The following is a 21,754-nucleotide window of genomic DNA, read 5'->3' on the forward strand; positions in this document are numbered from 1 at the left end:
AATTTGCCAGTCTGAATCATACATGCCAAACAATTAATCTCTATTCGGGCTGCGACACACGGAGGAGTCTTCGCCAAACAGTGAACGTTTTCTGAAGAGGGGTCGCGACCTCACCAGATACAATAAGCGAGTCGACAACAATAACAGACTGACAGCTAACGCGACACACATTGTGGAGGCAAGGCATGACTGTGCAGGAAATGGCCCTCTCTGTGTCAGCACTTGCTCCCAGAGACAATGCCGACCCGTTCTGTGTGGCAGTTTTGACGTCACGGCTGCCGAACCAATAAAGTGTGCGTGGAATTTTCGAGCAACCAAATAGAGGCAGATGGAGCATAAAGAATAACCAAAGGCAAATGACCAGTCCATCTAAAATGGAGCACATTAAACATCTGTGTGGTTGCAGCGCTTTTTCCTTTTTCCCCCCTTCTTTCTAGCTGTACGTTTTGTTCTTTTTCAGTAAAGTTCTTCACACACAAATGCACAGAACATTGTGACAATAGCGGGAGTTTCCCAGTGCAACCGCAGCCTACTTGAATAAGTACATATATAGAACAGATTTGAGTTAAATATATATCTGAGCTATAAATTAGATGCCAGGAATGTTTTATTGCTCAGTATTCTTCCACAGAACATTTGCAGGAAACATATCTGAATCTAAAATATCACTTTAGATATCAGTGGGTATCTCATATTAGTGAAATTGTGTTCTCTTTGTCAACTAAAGATTGTTTACGAGTACAAAATGGCGGAAAATGGAGCCACTGACGATGCTGCAGTCCATGTGCCTCTTTCGTAGCAAATATTAGTATTGTTGGAATTGGACTGTAATCTAGTTTAGTCTGGTGGTGGGCTGATATTTGGGAGGCGGAACAGCTACACTGAATGTTCAAACACTGTTCTCCCACCACAAATTTACCCCCTTTTTTTTTTTTTTTGCTTTTGTAATCGTCTCTGTTCAATACAGCTGAGGCAGATGGAGGATGAATGCACAGAAGACAACAAACACACTGAAGATGAGCTGGAGATAAACAACAACGGCAGCAACGTTGCAAACACACAGAGCACCTACATGCAGTCTGATTCCATCAATTTTAAGGGCTTGATTGAGATTTAATTCAAAGCTTGGGTTTAATTGCTAATATCAAAGCATAATCAAGCTGATAAATCATGACTGATCTTACTGAATTAGGGATTGAAATAGCAGAGAACCTGCAAATTGTCTATGTCAGCTAAATAAGTGTTCGTAATTGGCCTACAAGTTTGCTTCGGATACTAATGAAAGCGAACAAATTTTCATCACCGCCCAAAAAAAAAAAAAGAAATGTTCTGAAATAGAAGTCTTCATATGCAGTTGTTTATTCTGTGGCTGTGTGTGTCTCGCTCAACTCGGAAATTCATCTTGAACTTAAAATAGAGTATTTGTACAAGAGGCAACAGAGTAAACACCAAATCTCAAATGTCTCTCTGTACATGGCTGAAAAGCCCATATATATACATATATATATATATATATATATATATATATATATATATATATATATATATATATATGTTCCTTCACGCTCAATATACGCAGCATGTTTTAAAAATAGTGACCGAAGAATATGATGAAGAAGTCTTCACTCAGAGAGAGAGAGAGAGAGAGAGAGAGAGAGATTGTGAAAGACTAATACTAGCCAAACCAAGTGCACACAAGCACCAGCATGAGCACTTGGATAGCTCCTAATATCTCCCCATGCAATTCCCCTAGACTCAATCACACACACTCCTGTATGCGCACACACACACACACTCACTCACACACTCTCTCTCTCTCTCTCTCTCAGGCTGCATCTGCCGGAGCTAGTGGCTGTAGTTAAATTGAAATATTTCCCGGCGTGTGTCAGAAGCATGCAGAATGATAATTATGACAGATCTGATTAGGCGGGCCGAGTCGGGCGGCTCCGGGCTGCAGGTGCGACCTTGTGCATTCCTGAGTGTGTAAATAAAATTAATTACAAGCGTAGGGGGCGCGCGGCGCGTGACACCGGCGCGCACAGGGGGGACTCCCACGGGGGGCACCCTAATGGAATATTTTCCCCGAGTCTAATAATACAGTTGGTATTGACTTGAGGTAATTAGGGGGATCATTAAAGCGCTTTTCCCGGCGTATTTGCCTGCCTGATCAGATTAGCGAGAATGGGCCTCAGAACAAGCCCTGTGTGGTCTGTCAGGAGGAGTGGAGACAGTGGGAGAGGGTTAGCTGGAGCGAACATTTGCAGGAAAGAAAGAGCTAGCAGAACACTGCGCCTGTCTCTGGGAATAAGGGAGCATCTGCTAACACGCGGCCAAAGGGTAAGGTTTGGCATGTGGCTAGTAGGTTGAGCACTGGTTAGACCGTGAGAGCTACTCATGCTAGTGAACTATTAGCAAAGTGCTAACTCAGAGAACTCAGAGAACACCTGCTCCACGGTAGAAAAACACTTGTCTTATAATAATGCATTAGAGGGGACGAAGAGACAATTTGGAGTCCTGACAGTCGGGGCTGGATTCCTAGTTTGGACTCCGAGGAGGAGGGAGTGGGTTGCGCAATTGGAGACAGATGGGGTGAGAGGTGGCATGTAAGGCATAAGTGAGAGAGATGGCAGGAGAGACACAGAGTGCTCTGGGCATGCTCAGTGAGACCCCGGGGCTCCGGCTGAGAGGAGGAGGCGGGTTCGATGGAGAGAAAAACAGGCTGGTGGGAATTCCACTGTCCATTAAACAATAAGAGAAAGGCTCATTTCAGAGGGGGGGGGGGGACTCACCGTTTGCAAGATAATTCATTCGCTAAATTAATTATTCAGACAGCTGGGTCTCCAGTTCAAGAAATTGTGTCTTTAATAATAGAGAGGATCTGGCCTAGCCTGTTTCCCATGGCAACCTAATAACCAAGCAGGCACGGGAGATAAATAAATAAATCAATTAATAAACAGGCACGGCCCTCTTGGATCCCCTGGGGTTGCGCTGTGCTCGCTCTGATCTGCCTAATTTGAGGGAGAGAGAGATGTGGAGAGCTGTTAATCTACAAACAACGGGAAAAAAGACACCTCGATGCCACCGCACAGAAAGTACAACTTATGAAAAGTGGAGCAAAACTGCATCTTATTCCAACACATAGCTTACTAGACGTACCTAATATCAAAGGGTATCTGATAACATCTTCACTGTATCAATTTTGCTTCACTATGATGTCATTTAATGCCATTTGTGAATGACTCTTCATGCAGAAGCATAGACTTCTAACACAGCTGACCCCAAGTGGCTTCTCAGTAACAGACAAACCTCTGAGCGGTCACAATCCAGAAACAGACACCCAAAAGGTCAGCCATCTGCCCCTCTTGTGAAGCTGCCATTGGATGGAGCAGAATGATAGAAGTGGTGTGTGTGTGTGTGTGTGTGTGTGTGTGTGTGTGTGTGTGTGTGTGTGTCGTTGGTGTGGTCTGGTTGGGCGGGTCGTGTGCTAAATATCTGGAGATTAAAGCTAAGAAAAAGCGTTCAAGCCCCCATAAAACATGTAGGACCACTAATGGGATTCAACCCCGAACAGGAAATTAGTCATTTTCCAAACATGAAGGAAGCAGCTCCCGTTATTCTGTCACCCTCCCTTCCTCCTCATATCAATGTCCCCACCCTCCCACCCCCACCTCTCCAGACCAACAAGGCACTCACCCCCCTCCCACCGTCACCACCACCGCCCCCCTCCCAACCCCTTCCACTCCAGGGACTGCCGTGCCAGGCGGGTGCAGGGTGACAGATGGCATACACCAACCTCCTCCTCCTCCTCCCCCCTCCCCTCCCCCTACTGCACCAGCCCCCCCCGCCCGGCCCCCGGTGGCGCAGCGGCGGACCAGATCAGTGCCATTCTGTCTCATTAGAGCCTGGCTAATTAGCGTAGCCTCTTCCAGGGGAGAATGGGCGATGTGAGAGAAAGAGAGAGAAAGAGAGAGAGAGAGAGAGAGAGAGAGAGGGGGCGGTGTTGGTGGTGGTGACTGCGCTCCACAGTTTTCTGGTCATTGAGGAGTCGGAGGGCTTTGAGCCCCGTGGTGCTCGGGGGTCCCAGGGCGCTTGTTTTATGACAGCAGGGACTCTGATTTTTTCCCTCCGTCGCGCAATTCCTCTCAGGAAGTGTCGGGGATGTTTGGACATAAAAGTCGTGTCAAAGCGACGCCCCCCCCCCCCCCCTCCCCCTCCCCCCGACTACCGCCCAACCCTCAGCTCACCTCCCATCGCTCATCCCAACATTAGCCGCCCTCTCTGCCAGTCTCGCCAACACAGCGAGGCCTCCCCCCCCTTCGTGTTAATGTGGGTTAAAAACAAAAGCATAGTAGCCGGCTAGATAGCTGCTCTAGCTCTACAGCGCCGGTTAATAATGTTGACATCAACTCCGGGCTATCCAGATCATAGCTCGCACCACCGTGGGGCTCGAATAAAAAACAAAAAGCGGTGCCTGTTTGGGCGAATAGAGCCACTTCTGGCAGCGTCCTCGCTGGATTCGAACCAGCGACACACAGTTGTTTTCTCCAAGTCTGACATCTCCTGAAGCGAAATGGAAACGGAGCGTTCTTGGAGCGTTCGATCGGTTTGAGGCCTTGAGGAGTGGATCATGAATAATGATTCAGATTTTTATCAAAGACCGAATGTAATATCTGTCCTAATAAATCAGAATTGCTGCATGGATTACTTAAAAAATACGTATGCCCAGACTTGAAGTGAAATGACGACCATCAATCTGATAAAGTAATACGGCTTAGGTTAGATTCACTGCTCTGTAGTTACTACTCTGAATATGTGGCAGTAAAAGAGTGATTGAAATGCAACATTGAATATGTGAGGGGGGGAGGGGGGGCAGAGGCCTGCAGTGGTTACGAGCCCTAAGAGAGGACCGGATGGCTGCGTTCCAGGAAACCCCCCCAAACACACACATTCAAATGTGGCTGCACATAAACCCGTATCTGTATGCAGTATACAGAAACACACACACATAAGCATACACTCAGTGAATTTTTTTTTTTATACAGCTTTTCTACCCAGAAGGGACCACTTCTGCCTTTGACCTCCTTCAACTCCACATGTCTTACTTCTCTCCTCTCAAGATCTCCACTGCTCTTCTTCTTCCCTTCTCAGCTGCATCATCACACCCTGATGCTGTATCTACTGGGGGGACTGGTACCAACGGATCGCGGTCACCTGATCCTGTGCTTGCGTAAGCATGCTGGGAAATCCTAAGCTGAGCTGAAGAGGTTGAACTGCACACCGAGCTGACGGGACGGTGCCAGCGCCTCGGTGATGAGGCCTCTTTCCCTTCCCCCCGCGATTATTTCCCTTGGACCCCATACGGGCATCCTGCCAGTCCGGCCCATCCTCCACACTTGTCACCAACCACAGCCACACACTGCACTCCAAACCCTCCCCCCAGTATACCAGCAGTCTCTGCTGGCATGGCACTCCAACCCCAAAAGCTTGGATAGTGTTGTTTTCTTTCTGTGCGGCTGCTGAACCTCTCTGGACTTAAGCTGTCGTTTACAACGTGTCATTTAAAAAACACATTTTTGCTATTCTTCTTTTGGCTGATGGGTTTACACCACAGTAAGCTCACAAGCAATTTACACCCAGTATCCTAACCCTGGTCACATGAAGTAATCACTTCTTTAGTTCCAGCAGTGGCAGTAATGTTTTTTGTCAGAATGAGCAGAATTGAGTAGCTAACCTGTCTGTTTGTAACAAGTGAAGTCTAATGTTAGACACCTTAAAAAACAAGACCATTTTATGAATAGTAGTTATGGCTGCAAATATCATATAATCATCATCCAAACCGAAACATATCTAATTTTCAATGTTATAAAATAGCAATTGAGAAACAATGATAACAGCTACAAATAACAACATTTAAGAAGCTGGAACCAGCAAACGAAACCAGCATTTTTGCTTGAAAAGTGACTTGAATAATGGATTGATCAGCAAATAGTTTTCTGTCGATAAACTAGTGGATTAATTTACTAGTAATTATTTCAGCTCCACTGCTATCAACATATTATAACAATGGCTTATATGTAGGGAAGGGACAATCTATATAACGTCTCAGAAGAAGTTTCCGCTCATATTGATGGACTCACATGAATTCAGAAAAGTAAAATCACTACAGAATTATCTGCCCACCGCTAAAACATAAAAGTAAAACTACAACCTGGTCCCACTTGGAATAAAAAAGCTCAATTTTTGAAGATGTTTGAGGAACAAGCAAGGGAAAACTGGGTGCTGCTCAGGGTTTAGGGGTCCTGATGGGGAGGAGGGGGCCTGGCCTGGGTTGGCCTAGGTTGGCCTGGGTTGGCCTGGGTTGGCCTGGCGCTGCCGGTAGCTGTGGCGATGCCGGCTGGGTAGTAAGGGGGGAGACCAGCTGCCCGGGGAGCGCCCATTACGAGATGGAGCCAGAGATAAGTGCTCTCCCAGGCCCCCTTTCACAGGCATAATTAGCACACTTCTTATCTGCTGCTCAATTCACATTCACACCCGCCTGCCATGAATGGAACGTGAAAGAGAGGCAGAAATCGGGGTAGTGGTGGTGGTGGTGGTGGGGGGGGTAGAGACGAGAGAGGTAGAGGGGCAAGACGGAGAGATGGGAGTGAGGTGGAGAAGGCACGGTGGAAACCTGTTCCCAGACAAACCTTCATTTGAGAAGAGGGAGACGTGTGCGAGTTAATGCCTCCTCGCTCTCTCTCTCTCTCCCCCTTTCTCTTTCTCCACTCCTTCCAAAGACTCTTTGAACTCCTTAACAAAAACAGTGGTTTGTGCATCAAACTGCAATTTGGTAAAACAAAGCTATCTGAGGGTATAATCATCCTAATCAGCAAGAAAAAAATAAAGCCTTTGCAGATATTTCTAGATTATTCCGCCCTTGGTGATCTATTCCCCCCCCCCCCCCCTCGTCCCCTCCCTCCCTCATCGTCTTCATCAAGCACAATTGTGGAAATCTTCCCCAACTCCTCCGACAGACACGTGAAAACCTTTAATAATAACTCCTCGGTGCTACATTTTTAAATTGCTTTTAATACACAGTTAAATTGGTGGTGTGTTTTCTGTCTTTTTTTTTTTTCCCTCCTCCCTGTTTCCAACACACACAGGCTTGTATTGTGTGAGCGCTCTGCTCTCTGGGAGAAGATAACAGGGGCCCCATCGTCTTACTGAACGGAGCTCATATAAACAGGTTTGTTTGGTGTCGAAACACTGTCGACTGCTAAACTCCAAACCCACAATAAAGAGGACATGTGTCATTATGTCGATAAATCACGGGGAGTTTCGCTCCGGGGTTGAATGGATTTCTGCTTCTTTGCCTTGAACTATGTATATATATATATATATATGATTCTAGATGCATAGAACATCATAATATATATATATATGATGTTCTATGCATCTAGAATCAAGATATTTCACAGTGTTTTCTGTGTAGAATGACTGTCTCACAACTGCAGGATCTTTCTTCTTCTCATTTTTCTCAAGACATCCATCAGCCTCTCTGTCTGTGTGGACACTTTACGCAATTTATGTATGCAGGTTGAGAATTTTTCATTTTTTTTATGCTTTATGACACATCAATACTTCTGTGAGAGCTACTTTAAAAAGTAGGATCGAAGAAGTTATGATTAACAGCTTTTACACATAATTTATCAAAAAGGTGTGAGAGAGTGTTTGAGAAAAAACGATTTTCACCGGCGAGATTTTGGATATTGAACAAAGATCATGTTTCATTGATGAAAGAAGAAAGACAGCTCTTCATATATTTTGTGAGGGAAGCTTGAACAAAAATGAAGTTTTTCTGGAGGAAGACAATGACAGAGAGCACCAAAGCGAACGTCTTCCTTCACTCAGTGTGGGTGTGTGTATGTGTGTGTGTGTGTGTGTGTGTGTAATTATCGTACCTGGCTCTTGGAGGCGGCCACCTTAGCGAACAGGGCCTGGGAGACTTTGGCCCTCTTCATCTCCTGCTGGATCTCGTCGTAGATGGTGGAGTTGATGTTGAGGATGCAGCTCTCTGTTTTGCCGTTCCACTCGCTGGGCATAGGCGACGGTTTCACCTGGTTAGAAGAGTGGAAACAGAGGAAAATTACAAAAAAACTCCTACAAAAGGTCCCATTTTAAACTTTGTCACATTGGATTCTCCTTTGTGTTTGATAGATTTTGGTTGTGTGTACGGACTGGATCTCTATACTCCACCTGAAGATGTTTTCTTTTAATATTATCAGATTCATTTAATGACAGTTAGTGCTGTATCTGAGCAACAAGATTTTTCTAGTTTTCCTGACTTTTTGATGCCAAATTAGGATAAAAAATACCCGAAGAAATCTGCTTATGATCAAATTATCAACATTACGTTTAATTAAATCTTAGCAATGGTGTGAAACAGGGAGGTATTAGACATTCTTTCCAAACAAAAAAACTGATAAAAATGTGAATATAAGCCTTTCACTTGAAAGATAATAGCAATTAATTGCATGTTGGGAGATAATAAGCCTCAGTGTGCGTATTGTCTATAACAATGTGTGCATTCAGATTGGTGGAGGTGGAGAGGTGAGGTGGGTGGCGTTATCTGCTCACAGGGGAAAGGCCCACGGGATTCGGGGATTCCAGTCCTCGGGCCTCACGCTGTTACAGTCTTCCCTCCGGGGCTGCAGAGTCGGGAACACAACACAACCGTTATTTGCTCAGGCTCAAAAAAGAAAGGTAATCTGGCTAAACACAAGCAGACACACACACTAACTCATGCATGCACCAATCTCTCACACACACACACACACACACAGTGGAGTGTAGATTACACCCACGCTCGGCTCCGGCGTTACTTTGCTCAGAAAAACACTTAGATGTGTTGTGAGGAATGTTATTATTCTCATGTCAAGCTGGTGATTAAAAAATAAATGCAAGTCAAGTGAAATCAAATCATCTTCATTCAGCGGCTTGTTGCATCTTGACAAAAATCCTTTGACAAGTTAACAAGTATCCTAATAAAAGCATTACCAACCAACCATTAGCATATGAATCATTCCATACGAGCCCTTTTGAAAGGAGACATCGGCAGGGTTGGGTGTGAATACAAGCACATAGCGTTCAAATAAACCGTAATAACACCAACAGCTACTAACTCACGGCACACAGCCTGTGATCAGAAAAAAACACACATATATATATATTCAAGTATTTTGTCTAGACGCACAATACGAGCTCCTTTATGTGTCAAAGACAATCACGTAATCCTAAAATTTGTGGTGAAACTGGAATGTCGGAGCATTTCTGGGCCTTTCATCCCGTTTTTTATTTTTTTTTTACGACAGCTCGGCGAGGGCTTGTCGGTCTGCGCGGTAGGTTACCGCGTCAAGCTAATTGTTAAGGCCGGGACGTGCGCTAACTGGCTTTTGGGGGGGGAAGCTCAGTCGACCCATCGGCACACGTGAGAGAAACATACCTCTGCATCTGTTTTTATGAGGCCAATAAAATCCCTCCTCTGTCTCTGGCTCAATTGCCACCCTGGCTGATTTATGTGCTTAAATTCACACCGCATTGCTCCATAGGAGAGGCTGGCAGATGGCCAGGTGTACGAGTTATGTGTGAGCGCGTGTGTGTTTGTGAGAATTGCCTTGTGTAGCAACCGGGTCTGCATGATAAATGTTGATGGGTTTAAGTCATACAGGTGAAGTGTATTAGGGCTTCAAGATATTCTATTGATGTGCCAACAGTGTTCTGAGTGATGTGAAAATAAAATCAAAAAACACCACAAGCTTGAGTTTTGGGATCGTGTTTGAAATAGTTTGTGCGCCGTGTGGTTTGTTGTTCAGCCTGCAGATCTATTTCCCCGTTGTTATGGATCTCTACTGCTCTGTTAGCTGGTCCCAGATATGCTCAAAGGGTCCTCTGTATGTTCATTCTGTAAGGAAGTGACTCACTGATGTCTAATTCACTTGATGGGATTAATGAAAATCTAAAAAAAACTCATAGTTCCAAATGTCAATTTCTGCATCTGGCATGTTGGTAAAAACATTAAACATAAAACAAGCTACAGTCTGAAACTTAAATCAAGTCATTTTTGATGAAACTATAAACTGACAGCTTTCCATGCGACAGATAATCTGTGGAAAAATCTGGTTCCTCTGCCTCCTTTCTGTTCTCTCAATGGCATCTGTAAGATTCTGCTGCGCAAAAAATGAAAACATCTAATAAGAGCCAATGCTTCTCTAACGCAGCTGTCGATCACAAGCTCGTACTCCTATCATACTGTTGAACCAGGCAGCTCTGATCAAATCAATCAGGCAGCTCGAATCAAGACTCAAATCTTTCCAGGAAAACATTTTAGTAACTGTTTAGCTGCAAATGAGAGAGTTTGTGACCCGGTCGCCATGTTGAAAATCAGTGGAGCCAAAACCAAAAGGTTAAGCTTCCAGAGCTTTGATTGACAGCTGCTTTAAAAGGGTCCTGCTATTAGGAGCCGTAAAAGGAGGCAACTGTCAGGATGTAGTGAAAGTTTGAGCAAATTTGACGAAGACGTTTTTCTTACTAAAGTCTGTAGCTTTAACAGTGGGTTATTAAGCCAAACAAAACGTTCTTGTGCAAAAGGCCCACTCTCTAACTCTGAATCTCTGTCCTGCACTGACACAGAGTCCGATTGTAACGATGGGCTGTGAACTGAGAAGAAGCCCAGCTTAAGTTCAGCACCGCTGCTTCAGAATGACACTCTTTCTTTTCAGTTTTTTTTTTTTTTTTTTTTTACAAAGACAGCAACTGGCATCGTGCTGAGCAGTTTTCACGGGGGAGGTTTCCATTTTGGAAGATGTGTGGGCCTGTGATTCTGTCTTTCTTTTCCCTCCTCACCTAAATAAAAAGCCAAATCCTCACCGGGGACCAGGACAGAGACGGCCTTTGTCGGCCCGTGTCACTTTAAGATGCAGCTGACCGCTCATCAAATCGGCTTAAGTGGTAGAAAGTTGCCACATACCTTTCAAATGAGGCACCGTGATTTGCGGCGAAGGGTAGAAAGTTGTGCTCCGGTACGCGGTGATTTTGAAACGGGGGATTTGCTAAACGATGTTTGATCTTTCGCAGAGCTTGTCACCACTGAGTGAGCTCTATTTTATTTATTTTTTTTAAATGGGAGGGCTGTTAATGCTGCCTAATGCATGGTAAAAGGTCAAAATTAGCACAAAAAATGATCCATCATTCCTGCACCCTTCTCACCTGTGTGGTGAGGGCGGGGATGATGTGGGACTCATTTACATGTTGGGGGGGGAAGAGAATGTAAAGTATGCTCTGTGGTGAGCACGTTGACGGATCCAATGGGCTATTATTTATTACACATGTTCACCAGACAGGTAGCAGCCTGATACAATGGAGGGGAATGTGAGGTGCGGCAGAAAACAATGTGCCAGGGTGTTGCTTGTATCCATGCTGGCTGTTGTCACATGCAAACAGAGCGCGCTGACGTACGTTTGTCCACTACAAAGTACTTCTTGCACTCTTATCGAATAAGTAACATAGATTATGAAACCTGTCAGGAGGTTTGTTACGCATGTCTGGATTAAGTCCAGGACACCGCCACAAAGACAGTACATTTCCAGCTTCTTAGAAACACTTCAACCTGAACGACCGCATACCTGTGCTGGAGCCTGACCGCATGCAAACACATTCACACACTGCGAACAATATCTTGAAACAGTTCACAGAACTGGATCTACTAACACATACGTTTTGTTTTTATATATATTGAACAAGCTTTCCGAACTATGGCTGCACTTTTGCTCCATCTCCAATGTAGAGATTTGCATTTCTCCTTTTAGCCTCCTGACTTGGTGCAGAAAGTCTTGGTAGTTGTACAAATATCTCTTTGAATCAGAGGGCCAACAACAACATTTTTTGCATTCTGCAAGTTAGCTGGCTGGCAAACTTGAATGGTATGCGATGGCCCAGTTTGGTAACAATGTTGTACATTCAAGTATTTCTGTTCCCCAGACTTCATTTTGGCTTCTTTCCGTAGTTACACAGAGAGTCCAACCAAAGCTGAGAGGAATCCATCAGAAATATTGCGACACATCTGGGCTACACGGAGACTGTGAGAACTGTGATTGGTTCCTTTTTGTGTTTACGCCACTGATAGCATTTGTTGATAACAGAGAACACTGAACAAATGCTAAAGCTTTTCCTTTGTGAATGTGATTGAAAAGAATATACAATTTTCTTCGCCATGAACACTGCGCTATAATGCATGGCACATTCATGTAGTGTTGCAGTGGTGCTACGGCATTTGATAAGTCAAGCCGTCAATCAAATCCTATCAGATCCAGAAATGAAGTAAAAATCTGCCTTTAACCTTTACTACTGTGAACAAACATCTGTGTACATAAAGGTTTCTTACGATGATTGTGCTTCTGTCCACAGAGCAGCTCTGCCTCAAAGAAATAAAACTCCAGTCTACTAATTACGTCCTTCTGAGTGAGCCAAAACTCAGTGGTCCCATTGGAAACGTTGCAGAGGGAAGATCAGAATCTCCGTTACCTGTACAGGTCGGATGGGCGGGGTGCTGATGAGCGGAGGGGCGCCCATCGCCGAGGCCGCCGTCAGGCTGCGCTCCCTCTCGTCCTGGTAGATGCGGTCGCGCTCGGCCTCCGGCAGCTGCAGGAAGTTCTGCATGGCGCGCAGGTTGACCAGCAGCGACTGGGACGCTGTTTTCGGGTCCTCCTCTTTACGCAGAATCTCGGACAGCAGGCCCTGTGAGGTGGAGGAGGGAGGAGCCAAAGAGAGAGTGACAGAAAGAGCGAGAGAGGAAAAGAAAGAGAGGAGCTCCCAGAGAGGGAAACAGTTGGGTGGAGGGGGTGAAGCAAGGAGAATAATCACATTAGAGGATTCTTAGATAGGACATGAGTGTAAATGGAGACTCTAATGACTCTGCCTTTTAGGGACTAAAACCAGTGTTTCTGAAGAGGAAGGTGGTTTCCTTTGTATACTTTTCCTGTCTGAGTCTTCTGATTTCAGAAACGCCTCCACCTCCCTTAGACTTTCTCTCTACCTTCCATCGGTTTGGTAAAATCACTTCCTGCATATCCTCGTGATTCTCTAAAGAGCTTTTGTAAGTGCAAAAATACATAATTCTGTTCTGTTGGTTCACCGACGTTCCTTCTTGGATGACAGAACTATCATTGAAACTTTCTTTTTCTGGCCTTTAACACTCTGCTGCGTGAGATTTTTTGCAGATCTTGGACATATATTCTTGGAGCCGCGTGTTGCTTCAGATAAGAGCCGCAGCTACTCGCCTGAAATGTGAAAGTCTTTTCGCGGCGAGCAATCAGCGTATCCTCTGTTTGCTTTTCAATAGCGCTCAATTCCATCATTACGAGACGGCGATGACTCCATTATCAGAGACGTGTGATTGGGCCTTTTCATCAGCTCTTGGCCACACACTGAGCAAAACCATCGCTCCGCTTCTCTCACCATCAATAGGTGTGATTTGGTAATAAAACAAGGTGATGGGGGGAAAACACGCTCATGCTCTTATTTTATCTTTTTTTAAACAGCTCTTCCAGTTCATTTTTGGGGAAGTCGCACGTCTGCAGAGCTGCAGACGTGTGCTTGGCGTCGTTATTCTGACTAATAAAAATGTACGTGTCATGTTTAGAGATGTTGGTATGTGGTATCAGACAGGTATGAACAGATACTCACATGGAATCTGACTCATGAAGAGTGACGTTTTTAATGGCGAAGGGCGACTATTTACACAAGTGTTCGTCTGTTCCGTGTGTGTGTGTGCGTGCGTCTGCATACTCTAGCGTGTGCATGCTTATCATTTCTTCCCCATCAACCCTTTCTGTCTCTCTTTTTGGTCAATTAGTTTCCTCTACCACATTTTTTTTTTCTTCATTAAAAACCCTCAGTTCCTCCCCTTCGCCTCCTTCTGATCCACCTCCTGCATCGACAGCAGCCCCCTTCATGTCACTCCTCGACCCCCCCTTCCCCTTTTATTACCACAGACTCGTGTAGAAAAAAAAACCTAATAAATAATCCTCCAAAGACAAACTCTCCAACGGCACATTGGGCTAATTCCTCATATCAGCCACAGATAAGACTCTGTTCGTGTGGGAGCTCGCATGAAAACTGTCTGACTTAACCATATAGCGCACGCACACACACACACACATTTATTTTTAGGGTTGCTGTACTTTCTAATTCTGATGGATCCTTATCAGTTTATGTTCTTTTCTTTTTCATACACAGCGATTTCAAAGCAAATGGAGCTGTGATGAGGTTTGTTCACCTCCCTCCACCCCCAATCTTGTGCAGACGGTACGTCTTAAGACATAATCGCAGCCTTCTGTGTGTGTGTGTGTGTGTGTGTGTGTGTGTGTGTGTGTGTGTGTGTGTGTGTGTGTGTGTGCGTGTGCGTGTGTGTGTGCGTAAGGCCTCTGACTATGAAGGGAAATTACATATTTTGGCAGGGAGAGAACGCACGCCATGACCGAGCCTGTGTCTTTGGCATCATGGCAGGCTGCCAGCTGTCTTGAAGTACAGTAGAGGTGCTGGATTACTGGAGTGAGAATTATGAATGAGATTTTAACTGTTCTATTAAACAATTCAAACGCCAGGAGTTCTTAGTATTACTTAGTTAAAAAAAAAAAAAAAAAAAAGTTTTGTAACTTCTGTGATGTGTGTGTGTTGAACAATTTAAGAACACATCTTTGGATGGACTTTTTCGTTACACCCTGTCATTTAAATGTGTTTTTAAAAGGTACTGATGAACTCAAAACTGACAGACTGGGACATGAAATGAAATCAAGATTAATTAAAAAAAGGAAATTATTATTAATTAATTCATAAAATCTTCAATCAACCCTCAAGTGATAACATAACATTTCATTACCATGTGCATTCATCATAGTTAGTCACTTTTTTTTCACATGGCACCTTGAGCCAATGTTATATATATTTGATTAATCAAATCAGTTCCATTGACCTGGATTATTATCATTATTATTATTATTATAATAGCAGGAAGGTAAATGGGGCTGCTGACTGATTGAGCAACTTTTCCTGCTGCCAATAACTTAATTGCTGATGAATGATTGGACGCTGTTGTTGTTGTTGTTGTTGTTTTAGAGTTAAAGGGGTCACTGTGGATGTATTTCGCTCCTCACCTGCGTTCTGTTGAAGGCCACGCGGGCGAAGACGGCCTGTGAGATGCCGGCCCGCTTCAGCTCGTCCCTCACCCACTGGTAGATCTCGAGGGACACCTCTGTGTTTGAGGACACCTGTGGCTCCATGGGCTTGTTGTGGGAGTTGCGGTTGACCGGCGGGTGGTTGAGGTACTGCTGCGACAGGGACTGCTGGGCCAGCAGCCGGTTCACCGCGTACTGCTGGTTCAGGATCTGCGCCATCACCAGCTGCTGGTTGACCAGCTGGGGGCTGATGGGCGTGGACACCAGGCCCGGGTGGTGCATGCCGGGAAGCTGGGGCTGTCGGCCTCCAGTCTGGCCGCCGTGTTGCGGTGGGGCGTGGGGCATCGGGGGCACCGGCGAGGAGGGAGTCTGCTCTGCCGTGCTGCCGGGGATGGGCTGCTGCTGCTGGGAGAAGCCCAGGTGGTTGTGGTTGTGGTTGTGATTGTGGCTGTGATTAGAGCCGGGTGGAGAGAGGTCGGACAGGCCGTCCATCTCTGCTGGAGGAGGAAAACGAGCGAAGGGGTGGGTGAACGTGGAGGGCAGAAGAGACAGAGACAGAGAGAACAGGATCAGATCAAAGTCTTCCTCAAACACCATGGAAGCAGAACAGGACTGGAGAAAGTTCTGGTGGCTACAGAAAGAGTTCAACCTTAATCTCAGAAATCATCTGTTTAACGTCCTCATAGTCATAATCTGTAATCAGTGAACCAGATCTGCATCGGATCAAACTGCAACCTCAAGTGAATCTTAGCCTGTCAGCTAACATTTACTTTCATAACTTACAGAAAGGAAAACATTTTTGCAGTCAGCACATATTCACGTCTGGAGACCCAAACCACGAACATAAATATACAGAGGTTTAGTGTCTTGTTCCTAACCAGGGCCCTTCTCAGGCCTCTTCCTCCCTGACTGGATATGACACAGCTGATCAAAAGATGGAAACGCAGATAAAAGAGCCTCATTGTGTTTTGACCTGCATCTTCCACAAGCCATGCCTTCGAAATTAAGTTCAGAATGTCTGTGGCCTCATCATGTGGAAAAAAAAAAAATCTAGGAGAGACAGAGGAGTGTGTGTACAGTGAAGTGTGTGTAAGTGTAGGTAAAGGGTTTAGTGTGTGTGTGTGTGTGTGTGTGTGTGTGTGTTCACAAAGGCTGAAGCAATGCTGATAAATCTGATTCTCTCAAAAGAGAGATTCTTAAATCTAAAGTAGGGAACACAAGACAGCCAATAGAAGATTTTGAGGCTGAAGAAGCACATGTGAGGATACCGTGTGCAACCTTGTCTGAGTGAACTAAAAAAGACGGGACTTGAACTGAAAAAAGAAAATAATTTCCATGCCGTCATTTAATGGCGTTTTGGAGATTTTTGTGGCATCTCTTGCTTTGGGTATCTTTAAGTCCATAATGGCTGCTAGGGAATATTTTAAGACAGGTTTAAATGATGCGCTTAGAGGATGAAAACAATGATTTAACATCCAAAGTGCTACCCACAGCGACGTGAAAGAGCATTTTGGAGCAGTGGAAACGTTTTTCAGGTTCCCGTGTCTCTTTTAGGAATTTTCGCATATGCTGAAGCTTTTTTGCGTGCGCCACGACGACCGACCGACTGAGTGAGTGAGTGAGTGAGTGAGTGAGTGAGTGAGTGAGTGAGTGAGGGGTCAGTGTTTAAGAATTCATACGGAAGGCAACATTAACACCTTAGAAGTGTGCTGCGGCCTTCACATCCCACAGAAAAAGCGTCACATGAGATTGTGAAAAGCGTAAATTGCTGGTATGGGGAAGAGGAGGAGGATGGGGGCGGGGGGGTCTTCAACAAGCTGAATTTTTCAGCAGATGAAAGATTAAGTGCATGGATGTTTTCCAAAAATACCCACAATAATCGTGCGTTTTGAGCTGCCTGTTTCTTAACTGTCAGCAAGCACAAAACACCCGGCCAAGACGGGTCTATTGAGCATTTGTCGAAAACAAATGATGTTGGGGGAAAGAAAAAAAAAAACAAAACAAAAAAAAAAAAAATCTTGGTAATAATCACATCTCTTCCCCATAATCCCTGGCATTCCCTGGCTCTGATGGTATGGCGTGTCTATTCACTCATATGTGAATGTGTGTGTGTGTGTGTGTGTGTGTGTGTGTGTGTGCGCATATGCTCGCTCGCACAAACTGCTGGGGGCATGCTCACAAACACACAGGCACACAGGCACACGGAGAGGCATTTCCATGCAAATTGAAAAGAGAAGGGGGTGACAGAAGAGCATGGCAGGCCCTGGGAGAAAAAGGCTGCCACAGAAGCGGGAGTCCTCGTGTGGAATCCTGCCACAAAAGAGCCCCGGATTAAACACACAATGGGAATGGGATGTGGGCTGAAGGGAGGGGGTTGGGGGGGGGATGGAGTTAGAGAGAGAGAGAGAGAGAGAGAGCTAGAGATACAGAGTGACCCAACTCTCGCTCTCTCTTTCCTGCGTTTGCTTCCCTGCATCGGTGTTGCAACCTCAAAAAAAAAAAAAAAAAGAAGAGACACGACATTTGCTGGCGGCCCGGTGAACGGCACTTCAGCTGGCAGAGCAGCAGGGGAGGGTGGAAGGGGGAGGGGGGGCCTGTACCTGCGGCCAGGTACTTATTCCCCCTTGACTTCAGGCTCAAACTGCTCGCGCGGTGAAGTAAATGCAGAGTCACATTTGACGCCACTTGCCAAGGCACAAAGGGTTGACCGTGCCACTCTCTCTCCGAGCCCTCACACTTGGCATGTCACCAGCTCTTTCTCTTCCTGCCATTGGTGGCCATGCACAGCAGACAGCAGCCCGACATGAATATTGAGGTCGATGGGGGGGATGGGTGGGAGGGGGATTTTGCCACGGGCGTGTGGTGGGCACCTGAGGCTTGTGTGCCAAGGTTTTTTTTTTTTTTTTTTGTGTCTAACATGGTACAAGGGAGCTGGAGTTTGTAGCGCTGCTTCTGTGTTCCTATACGTCGGTGGATTTGTTCTCATCAGGACTTGATGTCCTCAAAGACAGCGACATAAGAAACCCGGTTTATGCTTCTTTGAAGCAAAAAGGAATCAGTATTTAAATGTATTATAGCTGAAATGAGACATTAGGTCAAGGGTGTGACCATGATGACGGTTTCTCTTTAATAGTTAGGTTAAAAGGGTGAAAGAAGGATTGTTTCCCAACATTTCCAAACAGAGTCTGAGCAAACAATGTTACTAAGTGATTTTGCATTTTAATGTGACTTTTAAGTGCTATTTGGTTTTCTGGATTTAGAATATAATTGAGATTGAGTTCAGGCAAGAAGACAGTAAATCAGTCAGTAAGATTAGGTATTAAATGGAAGGAACGTAGCTCCTCACAAGTTTGTCAAACCAGTCTATGTGTGTGTGTGTGTTTATGTTCTGAAGTCCCAAATCTATATCGAAATGCGGCCGAGGTTATGACTAGTCTCCAAGGAGTTATTTCATGTCAGTGTAATATCCTCCACAGTGAAATAACCAAGAGTGTGTGAGTGTGTTTGTGTGTGTGTGTGTGCTCGTGTTGCGACATACCTAGTGCATTGGCACGCGGACTCTCACGGAGGACACACGTCCCAAGGTAGCCCTCCAGCTGGGACGGTTGGCGCATGCCTGCACAGCCGGATGGTAGGGGCACGCACACACACACACACACACACACACACACACACACACACACACACACACACACACACACACACAGACACAAACACAGAGAGTTGTTAGGACAGAAACACAAGGTAAAGGCTTCCTACAATACTTCTCTCCCACTCCAGCTTAGCAGAAATATGACATTTAAATCACAGAAGCCGCACCAGCAGCTGCTGCACCCCCATTTTTTTGGGGAGGAAAATAAAACCACATACAGAACAATAGTGACGGAGGAACGCGTAGGAGTATGCAAGAGAATACACGAGTACAGCAGGTCGGGAGTAAATAATGTTTCTCGGCATATGTTGCCACTTTAACAGAAGCAAAAAAAAAAAAAAAAAAAAACATCAGATAAGATATGATCACAACACGCTATTTGCATGGAGGCTGTGAAAACATTTTGATATAATATCTCATCTGTCATCCCGGCGAGCAGTGCTGCACTGGCAAAGAGAAACAAAAAAAAAAAAAAAAAAAAAAAAAGATTGTTCAACAGATTGTTAAAGCTAATATCTCTGCATTACACCGCCTTATGAGCCTCGCAACCGAGTTGTGTTCTGCTTGATCAAAAGACATAAAAATATAGCGGAATTCTATCTGCAGCTGGGGTGCTACTAGTATCGCATAACCTCATTTCCTGTTGGGTCAAAGGGGATTTTTTTTTTTGGGTGATAATATAAAGCATGCGTTGTCGGAGGGTTGATAAGAAAATCTAATTGAATTTCAAACTAGGCGGTGGCCGGCTGAAGTCATTGCTGCCTTTTGTCAGAGGAATAGTGAGGCAAACAAAAAATTAAACAGTGAGAGGCCTCAATTCTGGCTCTGGCATTGCTGTTACTTAAAGCAATAAATGGATAAATCAGAGATAACGCTGTGTTCCACTGAGAAAACTGTGGAGTAATCTTGAGTTATTAGATAACAAGATAAAAATGTATTTCTGTTCCACGCAACAGCAGGAAGACAAAGAGACGGTTGGTGAAGGAACATATTGTAATGACGACTGGTGTGATTGTGTGTGATTGTGTGTGTGTGTGTGTGTGTGTGTGTGTGTGTGTGTGTGCAAAGAGACAAAAGTGTGAGCGCCATACTTTGCGCCCCTCCGTTTTTGCTTACCCATCATATCTTTTGTCTTCTTGAAATGTTTATACCAGCGCCCAAATTCCTGACACTTCGCCGCCGACACATTTGCATAGTAAGTGCTGTTCACAATGGAGGAAATCATACTCTGAAAGAGAGAGATTGATTGAGAGGGAGAGAGAACGAGAGAGAGACTTTAGATTCCCATTGTGGAAAATGCAGACATAATATTAAAGCTTGTGAAACATGCAGTAACACTGTAGCTTGTCAAAACAAATAAAAGATAGGGACACGTTAAAAAAACCCAGCACTAATAATAAATAAATAAATAAATAAAAAACCAGCCAAATGAAAAGTATCAGACATGCAGTTATTTTGGGGGATCTCGTCATTTTCAAAAAAGGTGAAACAAATTAAATCAAGCAAGGTTTTATCTGTTCTTCTTTATCAAATGCCGATGAGTTTGTCTGAACGTTTCTTTGTATTTCAGAGTGGGTGAATTATGAGGTCAACTCAGTCTGTTGACATCAAGAGCAGACGGCAAGAAATACATTTACCTTCAAAAAGGAAAAGACGATAGTGGCTTATTGAATATCAGCATCTGGGGAGTTGGGGCGATGTAAACAGATAAACCTCTTTTATTCTCCAGCTCTTTATTTATACAATCTGTTAAAGACAACCACTTCAAGCGGATCCAGGGCCGCGGCGAGAACGTGTGCTTCCGTCTCCCCGTTTTTTTTTGTTTTTTTTTTACAGTCGGTTCTCTGCCCTCTCTGCATTTCCCTTCAACCGCCCTCCTTCGCCTCGGAATAAAAAAACAAGAAAGAGGCGATATTTTTTTTCCCCCTTCCACTTTCATTAAAATGAATGTTTTAACACCTTGCCGGCCTCCGGGCGAATAGCGAGGTTGGTGCGGGAGAAAATGTTTTTGATTGTTATAAATATTCAAAAGAACCAAACCATCTGTTTTCAAATTACAGGTATGCCATCTTTATCATATTCTATAATGTATGCGCTTGGAGGACGGCGGGGGGGAACCTTCTGGCGGAGCAGCATGGAGGTACGAGCACGATGAACGGGGATGGAGGTGATTCAGGTTCTCCAAGCGTTCCTGCACAAAAGGAGGGTGAAGGAGTGCAGCTGTGTCTCGAGAGAGGTCGATGGAACCCTCAACTCCTGACCTCTGTTGAAGCTGTGTTATAAGAGGACGCTACAGATGCAACCATTGCAATTTTTCTGGTAGATTCTGAATTCCGATTTTCTTTGGCGATTACGATTTTTTTTTGTAAGAGCTATAATTTACAACAAGAAATATCTTATTACTTTGTAATCTATGGTGGTTATTTGCATTAAAAAAAAACACACCATTAAAATGATTAGGAAAGAAATGATTGGATTTCTATGCTATACTCGGATTAAAAAAAGTTAATATGATATAACTTTTATGACATATTATAAGATGCTTAGAGCTAACGTTACAAATAAGTCATCATTTCCTCTTTAAAATCTAGTTATATTGCTGTGAAAACATCTCCTCCAAACAACTGTATTTATTCAAGGTTTTCGCCAAAAACCATCTCTACAAGATTTTTTGAATTTGAATACATCATGATAGCGTTTAGTTTGATACAATTGTTTTTACTGAATAGAGCTTGAACTCATCATAATGAAGGAATAGAGTTAGCTGTTAGCTCCGTTCTATTGGCAGAAGAGCCGATCAGTGTGATGACTCTGAGCTGCATGCATGGCAATGAAATACAATAAATAAAGTGTCTGATTAAGTTTTTGAGGTTGCTCATGACGTCTTCGCTCG

The 21,754-nt window shown here is 44.5% G+C and overlaps 1 protein-coding gene across 1 annotated transcript in view; it reads right to left on the bottom strand.

Moving 5' to 3' along the window:
- The window catches only part of LOC129109146 (DNA-binding protein SATB1), a 61,399-nt gene that overhangs the window by 12,398 nt on the left and 27,247 nt on the right, over nt 1-21,754 (bottom strand). The window contains exons 6-10 of the mRNA XM_054621136.1: nt 19,978-20,089; nt 18,748-18,825; nt 15,189-15,706; nt 12,559-12,771; nt 7,941-8,096 (exon numbers count right to left, since the gene is read on the bottom strand). Coding sequence (XP_054477111.1) covers nt 7,941-8,096; nt 12,559-12,771; nt 15,189-15,706; nt 18,748-18,825; nt 19,978-20,089 — 1,077 coding nt within the window. The remainder of the gene's footprint in view (nt 1-7,940; nt 8,097-12,558; nt 12,772-15,188; nt 15,707-18,747; nt 18,826-19,977; nt 20,090-21,754) is intronic.

Source organism: Anoplopoma fimbria, chromosome 20, assembly GCF_027596085.1.
Source record: "Anoplopoma fimbria isolate UVic2021 breed Golden Eagle Sablefish chromosome 20, Afim_UVic_2022, whole genome shotgun sequence".
Classification (NCBI taxonomy): domain Eukaryota; kingdom Metazoa; phylum Chordata; class Actinopteri; order Perciformes; family Anoplopomatidae; genus Anoplopoma; species Anoplopoma fimbria.